The 23,832-nt window shown below is 43.1% G+C and overlaps 1 protein-coding gene across 4 annotated transcripts in view; it reads right to left on the bottom strand.

Moving 5' to 3' along the window:
• The window catches only part of WDR7 (WD repeat domain 7), a 583,445-nt gene that overhangs the window by 186,506 nt on the left and 373,107 nt on the right, over nt 1-23,832 (bottom strand). For all 4 annotated transcript variants that reach the window (XM_040337465.1, XM_040337471.1, XM_040337480.1 and 1 more), the window contains one exon: nt 22,283-22,504. In XM_040337465.1, coding sequence (XP_040193399.1) covers nt 22,283-22,504 — 222 coding nt within the window. The remainder of the gene's footprint in view (nt 1-22,282; nt 22,505-23,832) is intronic.

Raw genomic sequence — 23,832 nt, 5'->3', positions numbered from 1 at the left:
ATTCATGATCTGGACAGTTAAAATGCTCACCTGTTCACAAACGTAGCAATATGGGGTATATGTTGGAGTGAGGTTGGGGATTATTGAAAACCTGTTGCTTTGCGCCGAATGGTATGCTTTAAGTACACATGCTCTTTTAAAGGTGTTTACAGAAAACATAAAACTGAAATCAAAAGGAATAAATAAACTCAATCAAACATGAATAGGTATGATGGTTGTGAAAGAGCCCTTACACAGCCTTTTCTTTTTTTATCCAAAGAAAAAAGTTTTATTGAGGGAAAAAACCTACATCTCAAGCCAGTACATCAAATCAAGAAAATTGCATGGTAAGCGTAAACACATATCAATATTAACAGCTCCATACCCAAACCACTAACCACTTGCTGACCAGCGCAAGCACTTTTACGGCGGCAGAACGGCGCAAACAGTCAAATGGGCGTACAGGTACATCCCTTTAAATTTGCCGCTGTGTGGGCGCGTGCACCCCTGCTGCGAGCTCAGCGACCATGCCCGCAGACTCGATGTCCGCCGGTGTCCTGTGATCGCGTCACGAAGCTGCATTACGGGGGGATGCTTGTGTAAACAAGGCATCTCCCTGTTCTGCCTAGTGACAGGACACTGATTGTCTGCTTCCTGTATTCGGGAGCAGCGATCAGTGTCGTGTCACAGTAAGCCCAGCCTCCACACCATTAGAATCACTCCCTAAAACACACTTAACCCCTTCCTCGCCCCCCTAGTGGTTAACCCCCTCCCTGCCAGTCACATTTATACAGTAATCAGTGCATTTTATAGCACTGATCGCTGTATAAATGTGAATGGTCCCAAAATAGCATCAAAGGTGTCCAATGTGTCCCCCATGTCACAGTCACGATAAAAAAAAATGCTGATTACTAGAAATAAAAAATACATTTTTTTTTACTAAAAACGTTACTATAAACCCTTATTGCGATTTTTTTTACCAAAAATATGTAGAAGAATACATATCGGCCTAAACTGAGGAAAGATCGCAAAAAATGGCCCGGTCATTTGGCAGCCAAATCCTTCGGGGCAGAAGTGGTTAAAACACATTATCAAGATAACCCATTCAGTTACTTTATACCTCATTCTTAACCGGCATTCATGCCAAGTAACCTGTCGATAACCAGATCCACTGGAGCAAGCCCAGGCACATCCAGCCACGGACCCCAGAGATTTTCAATTTTTTGCGTGCAACCCCTGTGTTGATAGATCACTTTCTCCATCCGAAGCGCATTACCCACAGCATTGATCCATTCCGCGACTGTTGGGGATTCACGGACTTCCAATGTGTCATTATTACCTTACGGGCCAAGAATAAGGCTTTAACAATTGCAACTCTAGTACACTCTTCCCATTCAAATATCCTGTTAAGATTGTACACCACTCCCTTCCAATTGGAATGTAATTTTGGGCATCTCCACAGCTGATGAATCAGGTCTCTATGATCCAGTTTACATCTAGTGCTTGTCAGAGTAGACAAGAGCCCCATAGTATGCATCTGTGTGGGGTATATCCTCAAAAGAATATACATTTGTGTTAATCTTTGGGAAACATTCAGGGAGCAGAGCGGTACCGACTGGAGAGCTCCCTCCCATTGATCCCCGTCCATCTGACAAACATCCCTCTCCCATTTATCTCTTCTAAAGGCGACCACACACGGTTCGAATTTCGAAAGAATTTTCTTTCGAAAATCGTATGAAAGAATTTTCGTTCGTATTTCGCACCGTTAGTGGGCTGCAGCAACAGCCGATTTTCGTGCGGCAAACAAATTTGAGAAATCCGCCATGTTGGAAATTTTTTGAAAAACAAATGATTTTCTGATCGATGATGGGAGAATCATGCGAGAAATGTAATAGAAAAAAAACCGCGCATGTGCAAGAAAAGAATATTCCAGTGCGCAGGCACCGTATAGAGCCGCACTGACATTCGGCTTCTTTCGGCTACTCGTGACGCGATGTATGCGACCGTCGGAAGCCTGTCAGAAGACTGTCAATCAAATAGGAACGCCCAGTCCCGAAGACCATACCCGGAAGCGGCAGAGAAGATCGCTCTCTAAAACGGTAAGTACTGCTTCGATTTTAAAAAAAAACTACCCGATTCCCCTAGACCAGGGGTCTCCAAACATTCTAAACAAAGGGACGGTTTATTGTCCTTCAGACTCTTCGAGGGCCGGACTTTGGCCAACGGGAGTGGAAATTTTCCTGGCATCATTGTTAGTAAACATCTGGTATTAGGGGGAGGAATAGTGCCCCATTGCTGGTATCATAGGGAGGAATAGTGCTCTATTAGTTGTGTCAGTGGGAGAAATGGTGCTCCATTGTCAGTGTCAGATGGCAGAATTGTGTCTCATATCAGTGGGAGGGATAGTGCCCCAAGGGCCGGATAAAGGCAAGCAAAGGGCCGCATCTGGCCCTCGGGTTGCAGTTTGGAGACCACTGCCCTAGACAAAATGAGCATCAATCTAAGGTTAAAAAAATTTTTTTGGGTGAACTCCCGCTTTAAGGTAGAACTACTTAGAACTATAGGCAAAACTTTTTTTTTCATTTTGGATAGAGCAAGGAAGGGTTATAACCACTGTCAGATTTAGTTTTCACCATCAGTTTCCCATTGTGAAGATTTATCTGTCACATAGCCAAACAGGAAGCGAGAGGAAATCCCTGCAAATTAAGGGTATTCCTTGGGGACCTTCAGGTTACCAATACTAGTGTCCTCATTGAAAGATTTCCCCTCTATTACTTTTCCGGGGACAACACAAAGTTTGGGATTTTCTTTTACTTTCAAAAATAAATGGTAAACAGGACGTGAAGGTGTATCTCCTTAACAACAATAAAACAAGCATTCTAATCCCTCTCCACTCCATCTAAAAATAAAAAAATAAAAGTTTTGCCCTTAGTTGTACTTTAAGATGATTTCATAGTTCTGGCACCAATGTCATTAGTGGTGTGGGACCAGTTGAGCCTCTCCTTTTAGCTCTTATAAAAACAATCACTGACACCAATAGCTTTAGGTTTGGGGGTTAAAACGGATTCATTCTGGGTGTCAAATACAATAGGCACATGATATTCCTTATTCTTTTTTTAAATACATCTACAACTTACAAATCACGCTAGCGCACAGTACCGTGAATTGTAGATGTAATGCACATTAACATGGGTTCCCCTTATTTCAAGAGTTTCTCAATGTTAAAAAGAAAGTATCCTTAAAGCAGAGTTCCACCCAAAAGTGGAACTTCTGCTCATCGGATTCCTCCCCCTCTCCGGTGCCACAATTGGCACCTTTCAGGGGGGAGGGGGGGACAGGATACTAGTCTTTGACAGGTATTCTTTCCCACTTCAGGGAGTCCAGCCCGCGGCCTGTGACGTCACTGCAGAACTTCCTCCTCCTCCCCCGGCCGCCGGGCCAGTAGGAGAAAGGAGCGGGCCTTGCGCATGTGCAGAAGGGTCCCCGGCATGAAGCTGAAAGGGTACACTGCCGGGTACCCTTACCCGCAATGGCGGTGGCAGCACCCAACAGCTGATGGAAACATCAGCTGCGGGTGCCGACATCGCTGGACTCCAGGTCAGGTAAGTGTCCATTTATTAAAAGCCAGCAGCTGCAGTATGTGTAGCTGCTAGTTTAAAAAAAAAAATTGGGGCGGAACACCGCTTTAAACAGGGGCACAGACAGCAATCAAATTTGACAAGCATTCTAATCCCTCTCTAAAAAATAATAATAAAAAAAGGGTTTGGTCTTTAGTTATGCTTTAAGATGATTCCATAGTTCTGGCCCCATCTACGACCTACTAATCACGCTAATGTACCATGAATTGTAGTTATATTACTAACATGGGTTCCCCTTGTCTTAGAATCTCTGCCGGGGTATGCACTCTGAGGCCAAATATCTTCCCCTACCCAATCACAATGTACTTTATATGTGCCAATTATCCCTGCTTTCCAGTTCCCACAGCCACTTCCACAGTGAACCTTGTTGCTTTATGTTCTTACAGCTGCCAGAATTTAATTAGAAAATAAATAAATAAAAAGGTAGGCTTGGGCTGCTTTATAATGCAAATCTTCAGCAATGCGGTGCTACAGCACATCCTCCTGTATTCTTCAAAACACCGCCAGAAAAATCAATACTTCCAAGACAAGGGAGAGTAAATGAATATACCACTGAATGTGAGTTATTGGTGGGGGCACAGGATTTTTCAATTTGCCTTTGCAATACAGTATGGTTGCCATGGGGAAATGGTGGCGCACACCCTCGTGTGTGTCGAAGCGCGTACCCATGTGTGTATGCCGGGGATGGCTGGGGGCAAATGACCAGCTTTAGTGTCTGAACAGGGGAGGATAGCAGAAACACAAACTAGCAGAATACTGTTTAATGAATTGCTCAATGACTACTGTGCTCATAAGGGATTACTTACTACGCTCCCTTCATATCGGCTCAGATGCATCATGATTCACGTTACTGCAGCACGGAGCCGATGAATTAGTAATAAGTGGCTACATATTTAAATGTGTTGATAAATAGAACAGCAAATTAAATCCATTTCCCTGACTACCAGCTGCAGAGCACTGGCGTCAGAACTTGCCGAGACACTGAACACTAGAGGAAGGAACAAGTACATGGCCAAGACCTGCAAGGAATGGCTGAAATAAAAATGGCATGACTGTAAAACAAGAAATAAAGGGTAAACAGTAGTGACTACGCATTTTTATTACTGTAGAATTTACCAAAAAGTAATTTTGTTTGCATGACATATCTTTCTTTACCTGTTCCATCTTTCAATTACTGTATTTCATTCAAAGATTTTTAACTAGATTTAGCTATAAAGCTGATGGCGAGATATCGGATGGCCTCCACCAGTGGTGTTCCATCCACTAGGGGCGCGGCGGCCCATCCACTAGGGGCGCTGCCCTCCCTCATCCATGGGCCCGCCCCCTAATCTACATGCGGGGCAACGGACGCATGGATTCCAATGGGTTTTTTTTTTTTGTTGAAGCACATGATTAGAGCCGGAGGCTTTAAAGAAGGGTGGGCTCACCCAATTGTGTGGCAATAGCGAATTAACCCGTTTCCCGACTGGACCAACTGACCCACCAGCCGCCGCCAAGTCCGACCCTCTGGCCCCTCCATGCCGAGTGCTGTCAGCTCCTCCAAGGGTTACCCCTGTCTCAGCGCACACACCTCTCAGACTTGGGTCCCCCCTGCCGCTGACCTCATCAAGCTGGTATCCCTGGGCAGCACACCGCAAGACCCGGCGACCAGGGAGTGGGATGGGCATTGTCGTGGTGGCGGGCTGTGGAGCGATGGGGGGGAGGGGGTTGTGGTTAGGTCCGTCTGCCGAACCCTGACTAATGGAGCACCAGCCAACACTGGCCTCCACCATTCCAGCAGTTAAACAATGGAGTACATTAATTCTCTACTACCGAGAGAGCAACTTGCCGACTGCCACCATAATGCCATACGCAAGTTATAGCAGGTTTGGCAAGGACAGCTATACTCACCAGGGTTGCCCCCCACCACAAATAGTGATTGATGGGTAACTGCAGCTGTAATCAATGTAGATATTATTCCCTATGCTACTTTGGCTTTTGGAACTCCCACCTTATGGAACCTGTTTAGTTTCCTTTTTTTTTTTATAATTTGATGTTTTGGACTTTGAAGAGGGAGTAAACTCCCATACATGACTTTTACCTTTAGGTAAGCCCATAATAAGGCTTGCCTACAGGTACTTGTACTTTCTCCTAAACATGCAGCGTTTAGGAGATATTTAGTGTACATGCAGCCAGTGACATCACCGGCGCATGCCACCTGAGCCCTGTGTCATAAACGGTGGCTCCCGCATGCATGCGTGGGAACCAAGTCATCGCAGCTCCGGCTAGTCACACAGCTGTAGTCTGCGAACCCGGAAGGAAGATGGGTGAAGGTGGAAGCAGCTCAGCAGTGAAAGCTTGTTGCTGACAGGGCTTTGTTGTAAGGCAAGTTTCACATAATGTGCTAGTATGCGATGCAGTTTACTAGTGTTTCAAGAATTTGTGTACAACTTATTTGTCATGTCCCCCCCCCCCCCCCCCCAACTTACAGAGATCCTCCGGAGTTGTACCAATTGATTTATTGGTTATTAATGTATGGGATATAATCCTTTCATCCAATCCAATCCAATCCAGTTCTATCTATGCACATTTGTGTAACCTATATAAAGTGTCATATGTTGTATCTAATTTCTTGTTGTTCTGACTTTTATTATCAATAAAAAAGTTTGGATAAAAAAAATAAAAATAATTAAATGCGCTTTCTCATGGTCATCGGCGTATAACTTGCATATATTTACAAAGCAGCTTTAAACCTTTAAGTCCACTCCACTACCTTTTAACTAATATACACTATGGAATTTTCGGTGTTAGTGTATATTAGGGATGAGCTCCGGCGTGTTCGCACAGTCCACGTGCAGAGCCCGCCAAGAAGTCTGCACGGCGCTGCGCTAACTACAGGCATGGAGACATTTCTCGATCTCTGCAGCCGAGCATCGGTACAATGTCTCCCTGCCTGTGATTAGCGCAGCTCCGTGCCGACTTCCTGGCGGGCGCTGCACATGGACTGTGCGAACACGCCGAAGCTCATCCTTAATATATACTACCACCATGAAAAATTGTACCTGAATATGTGAACAGGTGAAAAGCTGGGTCCCATGTATGCTTTCTGCAGTGGTGTGTGGGAGGGTCATTCTTTAAGTGCCCATATCTCCCTTTTGGTGACAAATGCACCCTGTAATAGGCTATCAGGAGGATTTCAACAGGGCCTAATGACTCCAAGTGTTGGCATTATGATGCAGATACAAGACTTGTGGTGGACTTAGGCTGCAGAGCCTGATTACAGATTTCTACTGCCAAAAGAGACATTCCAGAGGGGTCCCATGCTGAAAAACTATGTTTTCATGCAAAGGACATGAAAACAAGGCTAAGCGACTCTACTGTGCATGAAAACTGGGGTGCAAAAAAATGGCAACAGGTGCTCTGGACTGAAGCAGGAGGCAGTTTGTTCGGAAAGGGTTGTAGAGTAGTACAATAATGAGTGTCTGCAGGCAACAGTGAAGCATGGTGGAGGTTCCTTGAAAGTTTTGGGCTGCATTTCTACAAATGGAGTTGGAGATTTGGTAAGGATCAATGGTGACCTCGATTGCAAAGAATTACATGCAGATACTTATCCATCATGCCATACCATCCGGAACGGTGTGCGAGTGTCCCCAAATTTATTCTGCAGCAGGACAACAAACCCAAACATACAGCCAATGTCATGAAAAACTATCCAAGGAGTCCCAGAAGTGACGGTTTGTCCTCCACAGAGCACTGATCTCATCATCGTGGAGTCTGTCTGGAATTACACAAAGAAGGCTTTTTTTTGAGGCAGCCTACTTCCACAGAAGATCTGTGGTTAGTTCTTCAAGATGTTTGGAACAACCTACTTGAGAAGTTCCTTATAAAAATGTGTGCAAGTGTACCTATAAGAATTGCTGCTGTTTTGAAGGGTCATATCAAGAATTGATTTTATTTGGCTCTCTCTTCTGTTAACCACTTAAGGACCGGCTCCTGCACATATACGTCGGCAGAATGGCACAGCTGGGCACATCAACGTACAGGTACGTCCTGTACTAGTACCCAGCCGTGGGTCACGGGCACGCTCTGGCAACCCGGTCCGAAGCACCGGGACCGCGGGACCAGCGGACCCGATCGCCGCTGGAGACCTGCGATCAGTCCCCGCAGCTGAAGAACTATAGTGCTTCACTGTGGCAACGTCATCGATCGTGTCATCCCTTTTATAGGGGGACACAATCAATGACATCACACCTACAGCCACACCCCCCTACAGTTGTAAACACACTTCAGGGAACACATAACCCCATCAGCGCCCCCTTGTGGTTAACTCCCAAAAGGCAACTGTCATTTTCACAATAAACAATGCATTTTAAATGCATTTTTTGCTGTGAAAATGACAATGGTCCCAAAAATGTGTCAAAATTGTCCGAAGTGTCCACCATAATGTCGCAGTCACGAAAAAAATCGATGATCGCCGCCATTAGTAGTAAAAAAAAAGAAAATTATAAAAATGCAATAAAACTGTACAGGAGATTATAAAATTGCCAAGACAATTTGATGTTATACTTGTGCAAAGTTGTATTTTAGTTTAATAAAAAAAAAATAGGTCTATTTTAAAATGAACTCATTCATAACTGATACTCCCATCATCTTAAGGAGCCAGTACTTCCTCTAAAACTCTAATATATTTTCCAGCCGGTCTACACCTACTCAACAAAGACAGATTTGAGTCCCTGGATCTTCTTTGCTTTATTTATGGCCTATTATGCCACGTACACACGATCGGTTCATCCGATGAAAACGGACCGATGGATTTTTTCATCAGATATCCGATGAAGCTGACTTCCATCAGTCTTGCCTACACACCATCAGTTAAAAATCCGCTTGTGTCAGAATGCGGTGACGTAAAACACTACGACGTGCTTCTTAGAAAAATGAAGTTCAATGCTTCCGAGCATGCGTCAACTTGATTCTGAGCATGCGTGGATTTTTAACCAATGGACTTGCCCACAGACGATCGTTTTTTAACCATTAGATAATTTTAAAACAGGTTCTAAGTTTTTTCACCGATGGGGAAAAAAACGATGGGGCCCACACACGATGGGTTCGTCCGATGAAAATGGTCTATCGGTGACCACAGGAGATGCTGTCATGACCATATGTGAGCATCCTGGTATTTGGAGCTCCTAAAGTGCCCTGGAAGAAGTGATGCTGTCCTGCGCGGGTGCCTAAGGTTTATTTAAGGACAATGTCCTACAAAAACACTAAAATTATTGGGGAAAGACTATAGAGCTGCCTTTTTCAACCAGGGTGCCTTCAGGTTTCTTCAGGGGTGATACAAAGCAAGTGAAAAATATTTGCGCTGTGAGAGAAAATATATATATATAAAAAATATATAAAAATCTAATTGACAAAACGACAAAAGGTGAATGTTATAATTGAATGGCAATATGATTGCAATATACTGAACAATCCCTAGATATATAAAATGATACACAAATGGTCTATATTAAAGAGTCTGTATAGCAGATATAGGTCTCAGTACAGGCATTTAAGTAGTAAAAACTTGCATATATCCCACGAGTAGCGAACTCGTATTGCCGTCCGTCGGATGCTAGAGTGTGTCCAGCGCTCCAATCCCGACGCGTATCGTCACACCACGTGACTTCATCAGGGGAAGTCACCACGTGGATCAGAATTTTCTATGAACTGTGTTTTATTAGTGTTATTTTTGTACAGTTGGACTCTTTAATATAGACCATTTGTGTATCATTTTATATATCTAGGGATTGTTCAGTATATTGCAATCATATTGCCATTCAATTGTCACATTCACCTTTTGTCGTTTTGTCAATTAGATTTTTATATATTTTTTATATATATTTTCTCTCACGGCGCAAATATTTTCACTTGCTTTGTATCACTATTTGTCTATCAAGGTAGACCTTCCTAATATTTGCAGCATTATCCCCGCCACTTCCCTCCCCCCCCCCCTGTTTTTTTGTTTGTTTCCCCTTTCTCTCACTTCAGACAGCGCAGGAGTTTCACTTTATTTATATTTCTTCAGGGGTGCCTTGGCAAAATGCCAAAAAATTGGATATAAGCCAGTGGGTGGATCAAGCCTGCTTTTAGTTACACAAAGCTACAGGTTTTCATTGTACACCATAACAACATTCCAGCAACCGCTGTCCTAACAATCAATGACATCACTGGTTGATAAGGAGGATGCTGAGTGCCTGACAGCATCAATTACCCCTCCCCTGCCCCTCTCCATTAGCACAGGGGTTGCAGCTGAGTGAGGGAGAGCAACTGAGTGAGAAAAGAAACATGGGAATACTAGTCAGTACCGGTGTATAAAGGTGGTTTTGTGGATATTGCTACGTTATATTAAACTATTATTCTCGTTTTTAACATTTTAAAATGGGTTGCCTTGAAATTGTGCAGAATTTTAAAGGGTGCCTTGACTGATGAAGGTTGAGAAACACTGCTGTAGAGAAGTGTGAGAATCATCTACATGGAAATGATACTGGATCCAATACTCCTAAAACTAAAAACAGTGGTACATCACAATAAAGAATACTAAGAGGAGGTAATATAAGGGCAAGCAACAACAAGGAAAGTTTGTCTAGAATGATAAGATGATCCAAAAGAGTGCATGACATCCAACACTAATGAAGCTTGGCAAATGCCCTGTGTGTGTGTTAAATTGTTTTATAGAGGCCCAGTAGAACCCCAGCTCATTAGTACCCCTGTTCAGCAGATCCCAAGCTCATTAGTAGTAGTAACTCAGTAGTAACCCCCAGCTCTGCTGATCCCCCACTCAGTAGTAACCCCCAGCTCTGCTGATCCCCCACCCAGTAGTAACCCCCAGCTCAGCTGATCCCCCACTCAGTAGTAACCCCCAGTTCTACTGATCAGCAGAAGGAGGAGGAGGAGAGAGGTAACAAAAATCACACTAGGTGCTTTGGATAGAGGCAAATACACACTATAGAAAGATACAGGGCCAGCCCTACCATGGGACCCGATGGTACCATTGTACCAGGCAGCACTTTCAGGGGGGCAGCAAATTGCCTCCCACACGCCATCCCATTCCGCCAGCTCTGCTCTCCACTCCACTCCACTCCACTGTGGGGCTAATTTTCTGCCCGACCGCTCCTCCCGTTCCGCTCTACACTCCACGGTGGGGTTAATTGCATGGATAGAGCCATAACAGGTCCTTTTTATACTCCTATTTACATGTATAGAGCCATGATAGGTCCACTTTAGTTATCATGATATAAAATAATGGATGTGGGGGCATTTTGGTGGGCGTAATTTTTTTTTGGGGGGGGGGGGCAGCATTTCATTCTTGGTACCAGGCAGCACAATGTCTTGGACCGGCACTGGAAAGAGATTTGCTTTATTAATTTCAGAGATTAACAATCACTTTAAAAGCTGGATAACTGTATCCAGCCAGTGCATTGGTAAAGTGGTTCTTTGGACCACTTTGTGCCTGTTCACTATTATAGATGGAGGAAAGAAGAACGCAAACCCCTGAGCCAAATTGATAAGAACCGTATATAGAAAACACCTTTTTTGTTCCTCTTTCAGACCTGCGCAATTATTATATGCTTAGAAGGAATGACCATTCACATGGACCCTATTTTTTTCTAATTCTTCAGCATAGCTGTTACAGGAACGCTTTTTTCATTTTTTTTTTTTAACAAAAGGGTTGTTTTCTGAAACAAGTCAGTCTGCACGCAATACATTAGAATGAGACATCAATCAGTAAGGTACATCAGATTACTGGTTATAACCAACAAAGAACAGTTCAGGATGAAGGTGATGTAACATCTCGTCATTCACACAGTCTGGTCTGAGAGCACAAACAAGACCTGCTAAGAATTCTGCCCATTTCCCAGCCAGGACATCTTTGTTTAAACTTTGACTTGCCTTAAATGAAGGAATTAATATTGACAAAAACATCAAGGGATCTAATGAGTTGTTAGTTAAGGCAATAAACATGTCACATTAGAGTCAGCGCAGTAAAGGGGTAATTAGCCCGGGAAAGGCTCTGCTGATTGGAGCTGTGCAGTCCTTGCTCTTAACCTCTCAGTCCATTATCTAGTACAGGACAAGAGCTGGCTGAGCTAATGTATATTCTCCAATACCCATCATCCCCTGCTACACTGGCCAAGGACTGCATTAACCTACATTAACCGTGTTGGGTTAATATGGACCTCTTAATGCTTACAGCATGACTTTTAATTATAGCAGCAATCATAGTGGAATGTATAGAACAATTGTGGCCATTATATATACAGTTGATTATGATATATAAATATGCAGTCAGATGAGGGGCCATTACCAGTTATGGCAAACTGGGAATGTGTGGGATTTTATAGTCTAGAGCAGGGGTCTCCAAACTGCGGCCTGGTGGCCAGATGTGGCCCTCCCTTAGCTTGCCATTATCCGGCCCTTGAGACACTATTCCTCCCACTGATATGAGACACTATTCTGCCAACTGACACCAACAATGGGGCACTATTCCTCCCAATGACACCAACAATTGGGGCACTATTTCTCCCAATGATACAGTGATCACTATTCTTCCCTCGAATACCAAATGTGGTGATGTTTACTCCCACTGATGCCAGGAAAATCTCCACTCCCGCTGGCCACAGTGAGGCCCCTCTAAAGTCTGAAGGACAATAAACTGGCCCTTGGTTTAAAAAGTTTGGAGACCCCTGGTCTAGAGGAAAACCAAAGCTTGATCTGTCTGTGGAAAATATAGATCCTCACCAGCACATTAGTGATAAACTTGTTCTTTATTCACATATAGCATCACCAGCCAACATTTCAGGACCTCACAGGATCACTTTTTCAAGTGCTCTGCCTTGAAAACAGGATCCTGAGAGGTCCTAAAACATCCTCCTGTGATGCTTCTTGCTTTATTTGAATAAAGGACAGGATTATCATTAGACCAAGGCTTGACGGTGAAGATCTGTATTTTCTTATGATTGCATGGTAGCACAGTTCACCAATTCACTACAGCACCCTACACCAACTATGCGCAGAAGTGGCAGTGTGACATAACACAACTTCTTTGTGATTAGTCAGTGAGACTTGGGGGTCCTCTGGGACCAAAAGAAAAAAAGAAAAACTCAACACAAAAAAACATGCAGGTGCCTGGTGGCTCCTGACCAGTCTGGATATGCTACAGTTCAGGGATCTCCAAACTAAGGTCCTCCAGCTGTTGCAGAACTACACGTCCCATGAGGCATTGTAAAACTTTGACATTCACAGACATGATTAGGCACGATAGGAATTGTAGTTCCTGAACAACTGGAGGTCCATAGTTTGGAGGAACTGGCACTCTATAAGTGGAAACAAAGAGAAACGGTAATGTGAGGGGTCAGTGCCAAATCTTGTTGTGGCAGCACTCCACTGTGAGGATAGAGTAGGAGGAGTTAAATCCTTTGTTGGATTTGACTGCTGGGGTAAATGTTGGGGTGATTACCCTTCCCTTGCTGTCATAATAAAATGAGGGTAAGGACTTTTTTTGCATCAGAACTACATTTCTCCCAATACAAGGCAATGTGAATGCAGAAGCAGGTTGATGCAGGCTAGGAGGTTTCAATGAAGGCAAATGAACCTGTCAGCAAAGTTGCATTTGGCCATCCAAAGAAGCCCTAAATTGCAGAAAGCACTAAATCCTTACTCAGTCTTCTCAAATATTTAATTTGAAAAACATTTTGGCTAGAGTACAGCTTATAAAAGAAATGAGACTTAAGAGTGTCACTTATTTCCAGAAAGATTTAGACTTTTGGTCTTGAGTTCAAAAGACAATATTGCATTGATCATCACTTCTTCTTAAACACCTATCATGGATGGTTTATCGTTGGGGCTGCTTGACACCAGAATCACCCAGGAACACAGTTCACGCTCCCCTGCAGTGCGATTTGGCAGCCAATTCATTTGAGTACTTTGAAAAACATCCCGCAACAAATCGCATGGAACCACGGTACCATGCAATCTGGTGCCTGCAAACGCATTGGGGTGTTGTTAACAATGTACTGGCACCCACAGCTGATCACAAAGGCAGTGTGTTTTGAACATGGTGCAAGAAATTCAGCGTTCTAGGACCATGTTCAGGTGTGAACCGGCCCTTACTAGGGTGTCCCCAGCCTCAGAGCTCTGCAACTCCATTTGCAAGTTCTTGTTTAATGGGTGTTGATCAAAAGAACCTGCACATAAGGTAGTCAAATGGTATAACCATCTTACAACAGGAATGCCACACACCACCTTTCTCAAATTACCTTTCCAGTGGGCTGCATCTAATTGTATGCAGCCAATGTTTGGCCAACAATCGTCTGCCCGACTACTTTTATTTTTCAAATGAAGGATGTTGGGAGAAGGCCACCCACAAAGTGAATTTTGGCCAGGTTCATTAGGAACCACTGGAAATTTGCAAAGTGCATGGTGATCTTTACTTACCGAGGTCAACCATACCTACCTACTCACTAGTGGTGCAGAGTTTAGAAAACTCACTGCAAGTATATTAAGTATTTTGGTCTCATATTCAGTACACAAATGCTCTAAATGGCAAAAAGAAATGGGGGGAATGCAGGGGCCTGGGGTGTCAACTACACTAGGCAAGTCTGAACAGCATATGTTACTTATGAACAGTTCACTTTAAACTGTAAGGCTCCATTCACACCAGAAAACAATTTGAATCGCTGCAATTCTACGTTTGCAATGCCATTATTTCCCAACGGCACCTCAAAACACAGTGCGATTTTGTCACATAACAAATCTCGGCAAAAATCACACAAACAAAATCACAGTAAGCGTGTCACCCAAAATAAGTTCTGGGACTTCTTTTGGGTGACAAATTTCCCACGATTTTGTTTGGCAAAATAGCACCAGGTTTAGGGTGCCATTGAAAAATAATGGCATCACAAACGCTCCCCGCATTTTGCCGCAATTCTGAATCAAAAGGAGAATCGCTGCGATTCCGTCCCGCAACTCAAAACGCCCAGGTGTGAATGGAGCCTAACTGATCCTATCTCAACAAAGTAACAATGCAAACTGCATTATAACATAAAGAGTACCACTATGGGACAATTCTCCAAGTGTGTCTATAGTACAATAATTCATAAGGAAAACATGTACAAACATGAAGGTCACATACAACAATAAGATAAACTTTACAGCGATAGAACAAAACATTTGCTTTCCTTATAAGCCAGGAAACCATTCTTTTACAACTCGTGATTCTCTCCTGAGTAATCCTAAGACATGAACCTGCAAAATAATGCAATCTCTGCCTTTCAAAGTCTGAATGCGGTGAATGAAAAGTGAAAGCAAGATCAATTTCATTCCGGGACCATAAATGAGCTTTAAATCAAATTTACTCCAATTTATAGAAGGAATTGTACAATACCTACACTTGCCCTTAGATCTAAGGCAATGGGAAAAAAAATGTATACACCCATTGTGAAGGAAGAAAAAAATGAGCTAGTGTAGATAATCACTGGATGTGTAGTCAGCAGAAGTTAAAAGGAGAGCTGTCATTTTGTTGTAGACAAATGCTGCAAAAGTAGGATAGGAAGGAAAATATTGCTATGCGATTAGGTGGTGTGAGTGGCATTGGTGTTCTGGAAGAAGCTGGTGAATAAGGGAGCCAGCAAGAGATAAATTGAGAAGGACAAAACAAAAAAGAAAATTGAAATTAAGTGTCTAGCCCAACATCAATTCTTTGTCCAGTTTCCTTTTTCTATCTCCATCTATCTTCCAGCCAGCCAGTCAGAATAGCAATGCCAGTCACATCCAACACTCTGCATAACAACTAAGGAGTTTAAAGGTAAAATTCAAATAGAAAAGGGGGAGAGCTTAAAGTAAACCCAAGGGCAAATTACAAGGATATAAGGATACAGAATCCATGAGGAATATGAATAAAGGTGATTGGATATAGAGTGGAGGATAAATATATAAAAAAATAAAAAAGTAGAATGATATAGAATAGAAGAGGATTATGAACGAGGTGGAATTATACAGAATGGAGGAGAAATACAAAAAAAGAAAAAAAAAAAAAAAGGTGAAAAGATATAGATTAGAAAAGGAATATGAATGAAGGTTAATTGGTATAGAATAGAAGAGGAATATGAATGAAGTAGAAAGATACAGAATACAAGAAGAATATGAATGGGGTGGTGTGGTACAGAATAGAAGAGGGATTTGAATAAGTGGACTGGTATAGAATAAAATAGGAATACGAATAAGGTGGAATGATACAGAATAGAAGAGGAATATGAATGAGGTGATATGATATAAAAAATAAAAATATTATTGAGTAGAATAGAATAGAGCATGTACAAAAGATGATTGAAGGAAGAATGATAATGTGTAAAAGTAGGATATGAATGAGGTGGGATGATATGAAATTGGGGAGGAATACGGCTGAGGGGGGTGGGATGATATAGAATGGAGGAAAAATATGAATGAGGATGACTGGCACAGCTAGGAGGAATACAAATTAGTGTCATTTTCTTGAACTTTCTGTCCTAAATAAAATAATTTTGAAGTGTCGCTGAGTTTACACAGATAAATATCACAAGTCCTGGAGGGGAGAGGGCGCTTCTGGCTGAATCTGGCAATAATGATGTTATACCACATGCAAACTGAATTAAAGCCCTGTCACTCAAACTCAGCAAAAGAAAAACAAACAGCCAACCATTCCAGGAACCAGCACATCTAGTGATCTGCAGAGATTATAAATGTCATACTGCTCCATTTAATCCACACCTATCTGAAATTAAAAGGGCAGCCAAGCACACATCACTGATGCACCCACTCACAACTCTCAAAGCTGAGATTTTCAATTATTTGCATCAGTTCACAAATGCACGCTGTATCCCCCGCCCGTACATTAAATTACACAAATTCCAGGTTTTTAAGATATTCTGCGATTTCATAATCGTAAAGATAAGCGATAGCAAAAATGCACATAGGGCAAGTTAGGGAGGCCCTGTGATTTGTGGTACCAGGGAAACCTGTACAGAGAGACAGTATGGAGACTGCCACAAATTACCTGAAAATACTAGTTCCCTGTCTGTCATGCCAATTCATTAGCCGCAATACCTTACGTCATTTGATCATTTATACAAATTAGGACCCCTGAGTTCAGTCTGATTTCCAAATCTGCATGCTTGCTCCAGGTCACTGATACAAAGTATTGAAGCCAGAGGCAGCCAAGCAACAAGCATTTCCCAGAAGGTGGTCAGTGATAACAGAATCTGTATTTCTCAGTTTATTTATTTTTTTATTAAACAATAAACTACGGCTTAGATTTCTGATAGCGATCAGCTCTTTAGGTTTACCAGGGACCTGGAAGACAATGTAAAGCCTCCAGGCTCTAAAATAAGCAGCACTGAGGCAGACAGAAGGTGCTGTACAGATACCAAAAAAAAACTGATTAGATCTCTTCAGCACCCCCAATGTATCTTGTTTGATATTTCAGTCCAAAAAAGATCCTCAGGGCATAGAGAATAGCCAAGTGAAGCATCTCCACCTACAGAAGAGCATGGCTTAAAGCGGAGGTTCACCGGTAAAATGCTCTTTTTCCCCTTAGATGGATGCTCATTTAGTCTAGGGGAATCGGCTAGTTGTTTTAAAATCCGAGCATTACTTACCGTTGTAGAGAGCGATCTTCTCCGCCACTTCCGGGTATGGGTCTTCGGGACTAAGCGTTCCTTCTTGATTGACAGTCTTCTGACAGGCTTCCGACGGTCGCATCCATCGCGTCACGATTTTCCGAAAGTAGCCGAACGTCGGTGCGCAGGCGCAGTATAGAGCCGCACCGACGTTTGGCTTCTTTCGGCTACTCGTGACGCGATGGATGCGACCGTCGGAAGCCTGTCGGAAGACTGTCAATCAAGAAGGAACGCCCACTCCCGAAGACCCATACCCGGAAGCGACTCAGAAGATCGCCCTCTACAACGGTAAGTAATGCTCAGATTTTAAAACAACTAGCCGATTCCCCTAGACTAAATGAGCATGCATCTAAGGGTATCAAAGGTTAAAAAAACATTTATGGGAGAACCCCCGCTTTAAGCAGGCCATACACGGTCGAATTTCAAACGATTTTTCTTTTCAAAATCAGAAAGTTCGTTTTTTTTTGTGATCTGATGATGCCACCATTGATTTTAGAAATTCGGCCGACCAAGCCTTCATGTTGCTACAAAAAATAATTTTCGTGTTCGGGAATCTTCTTTTCTCTCTTTTGTTTCTTGCACAAGCTCATTTTTTTTTCTATTACATTTCTAGCACGATTCTCCCATCATTGATTAGAAAATCGTTAGTTTTTAAAAAAATATTCCAACATGTCAGATTCCTCAAATTTGATTCCCGCACGAAAATCAGCTGTTGCTGCAGCCCACTAATGGTGCGAAATTCGTACGAAAAATTCTTAGATACGATTTTCGAAAGAAAATTCTTTCGAAATTCGAAAATGTGTATGGCCGGCATTACTCTGGAGTAGTGCGAGGACGGAAACATGGCAGACGTCAAGCTTGATGCATTTTTAATGGTGCAGGCTCCTGGACTGTCAACCTGATCCTAGCTTCACTAGTCAGTAAGTCTCTGACCTGGAATAAGCATGCAACACAGGAAATCTGATTTTTACTTAAAGCTCACTGGCTGCATTTGTGTTTTCCAGAGTAACGACTCAACAGGTAAGGAGGTCGGGAACAGCCTCCAAGTCTTTAAAAACAAGTCAGCATTGGTATCCTCGCAGCTTTAATTTAAGATCATTATTTTGCACATGAATCAGATGATATAAGGCTCGTCTGTTTCACACTGGTCCTGGTAACTTACACAATAGAACACCCTGAGATCCTCTATCGGGAGAAGTGTGACCACAAAGTTGAATCCAATGAAACCAGCAGCAACGTATGAATGAGGGGACTGAGCACATTCAGCAACCTTGCCACTGTAGCCAAAGATAGAATTGTGACGTGACACTACTTGTATATCAAGACATCGCTTGTGTATCAAGTCAAAATGTATTGAAAAATTTAGCTGGTCTTGCAAAAGGCTCTCAAGCCAAGTTACTCTCAAACCAAGGTTTTACTGTACTTGTATATTTTATATATTAGCAACTAATTGGCCTTATAACCTGAGAAATCCATGCCTGGTTGCAGAAAGCCCATGATGCACTTTGTGCTCTTGGGGAATGTGCTGTAACCAAGAATGGAGGGTCTCTATTCCTGTTGGCATACAATTGGGACAACAGTTTGACTCATTCGGTGCAAGATAGTAACAGCACCTTACGTGGACTCCCTTTAACCAAGAATAGGGAATCTGACAGAACTCAAACATAGCATTAAACCCTTGGTATCTGTACTGCAGAGAAGGCCAGCCTGTGATTATTCCCTGCCCAGCTTGGGGGGAAAAAACACACTTTTAGCTCTGCTACTATCTTCCAGTACAGAGGGAGAAACAACATCCTGAATAGCAACAGCGGAAAGTGAAGCCATGCTAATCAGCCCCAAGTGCAGTGGGAAGGCTGGTGGGCAAGCTTCTTGAAGTTGATCAGCCATCTGAAAGTTTGAAGAAACTGGATCATCTTATTGATGTTGAAAGATGGGACTATGGCTAAGGAATCTAAGCAAAAGGTCATCCAGGTATCCCTGGATGTTGTGAGATCTGTTTTGTGAAGACTGCCGAGACGAGAGCTAATATAGCAGGGGAAGAAATTGAATGCTGGTCTCCCACAACAAGGCATTAGTGTACAATAAAAGTGGGAGTGTAAAGGTAAGCATCTTGGATGTGATCGGATGCCAAAAATTCTCTTCATGTGAGAAAAGAGATGACAGATCTTGCTGACTGCACATGAAATTTGGGTACACACAGATATCCATTTAGGGATTTTAGGTACAAAATAGAGCAAATTACACCATTCGGCTTTGGGACTGTGAAAAGTTTGAATAAAACCCTTGGAACCACTGCTCTGCAGGACACGGGATTGCCACTCCTTGTACCCAAAGTTGACTCAGGGCAGCCAACAAATCTGCCGGTCTTTGAGGTGAAGCTGGCAGATTAAATTGTAGGAATCGAAGGAGAGGCAGGGAGAGATATTTTATTTTGGAGCCCCTGGAAATGAGAGTGGACCCTGATCCAGACTGATGCAAATGCCAAAAGACATTCCCTCCCCACTTTGGAGAGCGATGGCACTCCTTGATTGTTAGGCAGGTGATTGGGTAGGCTTGGAAGCTTTTGGGATCCAGGGATTTTTAATGGATGTCTGGGTGGGGTGAAACTACCTCTACTGGTTGGATGAGGTAGTAGCTATAGTAACAGTAGGCCTAGGCTGTTTTTTGTGTGGTTAATAAACCCCCCCCCCCCCCCCAAGTTCCCTTTATGGTGTTGAGGCGTTCACTATCAAAAAGTTTATCAAAATCAATCTGTAAATGATGCCTCTTGCAAGCAGGCTCAACAGACTATTAGCTAGATTCACGTAGGGCGGCGTATGTTTGAGCCGGCGTAGCGTATCGTATTTACGCTACGCCGCCGTAAGTTAGAGAGGCAAGTGCTGTATTCACAAAGCACTTGCGTCCTAAGTTACGGCGGCATAGCGTAAATGTGCCGGCCTAAGCGCGCCTAATTCAAATTGTGAAGAGGTGGGCGTGTTTTATGCAAATGAATCGTGACCTGACGTGATTGACGTTTTTTACGAACGGCGCATGCGCCGTCCGTGGACATATCCCAGTGCGCATGCTCCAAATTACGCCGCAAAGACTTATTGGTTTCGACGTGAACGTAAATTACGCCCAGCCCCATTCACGGACGACTTACGCAGACGACGTAAAAATGTCAAAGTTCGACGCGGGACCGACGTAAATACTTAACTAGGCCAGCTTTTTTGTTGGACTAATTTTACGCCTGAAAACGCCTTACGTAAACAGCGTATCTTTACTGCGACGAGCAAGCGTACATTCGTGAATAGGCATATCTCGCTGATTTACGCATTCTAGGCGTAAATCAGCGTTCACGCCCCTAGCGGCCGGCCTAAATAGAAAGCTAAGATACGACGGCGCAGGCCGTCGTATCTTAGCTAGATTTAAGTGTATCTCAATTTGAGAATACACTTAAATATACGACGGCTTAGATTCACTGTTACGACGGCGTATCTACTGATACGCCGGCTTAACTCTTTCTGAATCTGGCTAAAAGTCTTTAACCACAAAATTCCTCTGAAGGGTCCTCTTCTGTATTCACCTCACCTATCTCCTGATCATCCTGGAATAGGTTATGCCAGTGAAGGCGAACCTTGGCACCACATTTCCAATGATGCTCATGCACTCTGCAGTGTAGTTGAGCATCATGGGAAATGAATTTCCAAAACATCTGGAGTCAAGGTTCGCCATCACTGCGTTAGGAAGTTCTGGGTCATACTCCTGAATAGATTCAGGTGGTGGATAGGCAGAAGAGTGCTTTTAGGCCAAGGTGACCAAAGGTTCTAGAAGAGCAGAGAGTTTCCAAAGAAATCATAATAGTAATGAATTCTGCATTGGTCAGATAGGCCATCTGTTGTGAGCCTGAAAGAGAGCTCGAATAAAAGGGAGGTGTGTCAGTCTTGCACCGATGCAGGGGACAGCTATCATCTTGAGAATTTCACTGGTTTTGCTCTATGCAGTGTGTAGCATGAGTTCTATCAGGCCCTTTTCATAACTTCTCTGTGCCTTGCCTCCACCATTGCGAAGAGTGGGGATTCCCTGTTGAGTACTCAAGAAATAGATGTGGAATGGGAGGGTATTAACTAAACAGAAGGGAGCTGCGTTAAACCAAGCCAATGTCAGGTAATCAGGAAATTAGCAAGCATGCTTCTTTTGTTCTCGAGGGAAAATGGCAGGTGGAAGTACATTAGCTGGAACTACATCACTACCTGATCAGCAAAAAGCTGTGTGGGAAAAATTTGCCAAATATGAAAATGTAAAATAATATTTCTAATAACATTATAACAACCCACCCCAATGTAGTACAGATATTTACAAAGGGGGATAACACAATACATAAACAACATCCAACATGTAAAAAGAGAACCTAGACACCATCTTAATTTATTCAAGCTTCAGGTTCCTGGAAAGGACTAAAATGTACCCATCATGGTGGATATACCCCCAAAAGGGGTCTTCAGGGTCTGTGTGCCATAGGAATGGACCAGGCCCTGTGCCATCTAAGCTTGCTGCACCATGTGCCAAGGTGAGTCCCAAATACAGAATCCAGCACCCAAAGAAAAAACGTTCTAAGGTTTGGGTATGGTTCCCAAGATTGAGGGTAACCAATATGGAAATTGCTAGTGAGCCCTGAGGCATTAGACAGCTAGAAATGTCAAAGTAATAAAGAAAATGAAAAATAATGGTTTAGAAAACTTCTCCGGTCCATCACCTACTGACACTAGTAAAGAAAAAATTGCAGTCCCACAAAGTGTGTGGAGTTATATTAGAGTGCACCGGAGGTATTCCCAGCAAAGCTTTTGCCACTGTCCAGTTACCTGAAGGTAACAGCATAAACCTGATGGTCTATGACTTCCTAACCTGCACGGTACGATAAATATATAGCTTTACCCAGCCTATAGAGTTTATAAATCTCACACCAAAAAAATCTACAACACCAACCTCAATGCACAGTCCTCTTTTACTTACAGGTGTGTCGGGCAAGGGAGTAGTTGGAGCCTCCGCTGGTCAGTCCAAACCCCTCTGGAATCTGACTAGAACTGCGTGGTCTGGTCAGTAGTTTTGCAGGCTCAATCTCTGCTCCAAACTCTGCTCCAATCACCCCTAGTAAGACAATAGCGGTAGCTTGCTTCCTCCTCTCTTCATATGATGGAAATGCTTTCTTCATTGGGGGAAGGTTGGAAAGGCAACCTGAAAAAAAGAGGCACATATAAAAGTCAGAAACAAAAAGTGACTTACAGTTCGTAATTCTAACTCTAAAGCTGAACTCCAACTTTCTTTTCACTAGAACTGAATGGAATGATCAGTCCCAGCATAGAGCACACACCTATGTACCATGTTGCCCAGTTGTCTGCAGATCCTCCGATATTGTGGGTTTAGTAGAGGCTTTGTACCATGTGACACTCTGTATAGTGTGGATGTAAACCGACGGCCTTCTAGTCACTTCCTGCTCAATCTCTAGCCCAGAACACACCCCTATGTAGTCTTTCAGAGTCTGTAAATGATGTAACATCGCTCTGATGGTGGGTGGGATGGAAAACATCCTAATTAGCATTCAAACCCACCAAGTCACACCTACATGAAGAGTCCAAACCTCCCAAGTCCCACCTCACAGATCACAGCATTATTCAAAAGGAAACCCCTTCATACACAACCTGTTCTGATAGCTAGCTGTACTGCTTCTGGACAGTATTGAATGGATCACAATTAGAAGTCAACCCTGCCCATGAAGAAAACACCTTCATAATAACATCCCATAGCCCTTCCTCTGTAGACTTGCAGTAATCCATTATTCTTTGGCATTCGGACCCACCCTCATCAACTCCCAGAACTGCTAGAAGTGCTAGAAGTGACTCCCATAGTCGGTATTTCGTCAGATAAGGCGCCAACCATCAGAATGTGTAACGGAAGTGGCGTTTTTGTCGCCGCCATCTTGCTACACCCCGCAGTTCTCCACAGTAAAGATACACTGAGAAGGGGGCAAGTGGACATCTTGTTACACCCACCAGAGTTTTCCATATTACATTTTTTCTTAACAGTAAACTGAGTTTGTATAGTAAAATACAGTCCTTAGAACTCCGTCTGACTGTTTACATGTTGAATTTTAAAAGCAGCAAATTTGTCCGATTAGCAAACCTGTAAGATGAGCTGGCTTGCCGCTGCTTTTAAAATGCAACATCTAAAGAGTCAGACGGAGTTCTAAGTACTGTATTTTACTACATAAACTCAGTTTACTGTTAAAAAAAAAAGTGTAAGATACAGAACTCTCGCAGGTGTCATGCCCCGTACACACGACCGGATTTTCCGACGGGAAAACTGCGAGGAGAGCTTTTGGCCGTGAATCCTGGCCGTGTGTATGCTCCCTCGCAGTTTTTCCGGCGGAAAAACTGCCAAATCCACCTGGATTCCCGACTGACTTTTTCCCGTCAGAAAACCCAGCCGTGTGTAGCAGAAACTGGCCATTTTTGGCAGTTTTCCTATGGGGAAAGACTCAGATGGAGCATAAACACGGTTGGGAT

Source organism: Rana temporaria, chromosome 1 (assembly GCF_905171775.1).
Source record: "Rana temporaria chromosome 1, aRanTem1.1, whole genome shotgun sequence".
Classification (NCBI taxonomy): Eukaryota; Metazoa; Chordata; class Amphibia; order Anura; family Ranidae; genus Rana; species Rana temporaria.
Note: the sequence above shows the minus strand (reverse complement) of the source record. Positions and strands in the feature narration are given on the sequence as shown.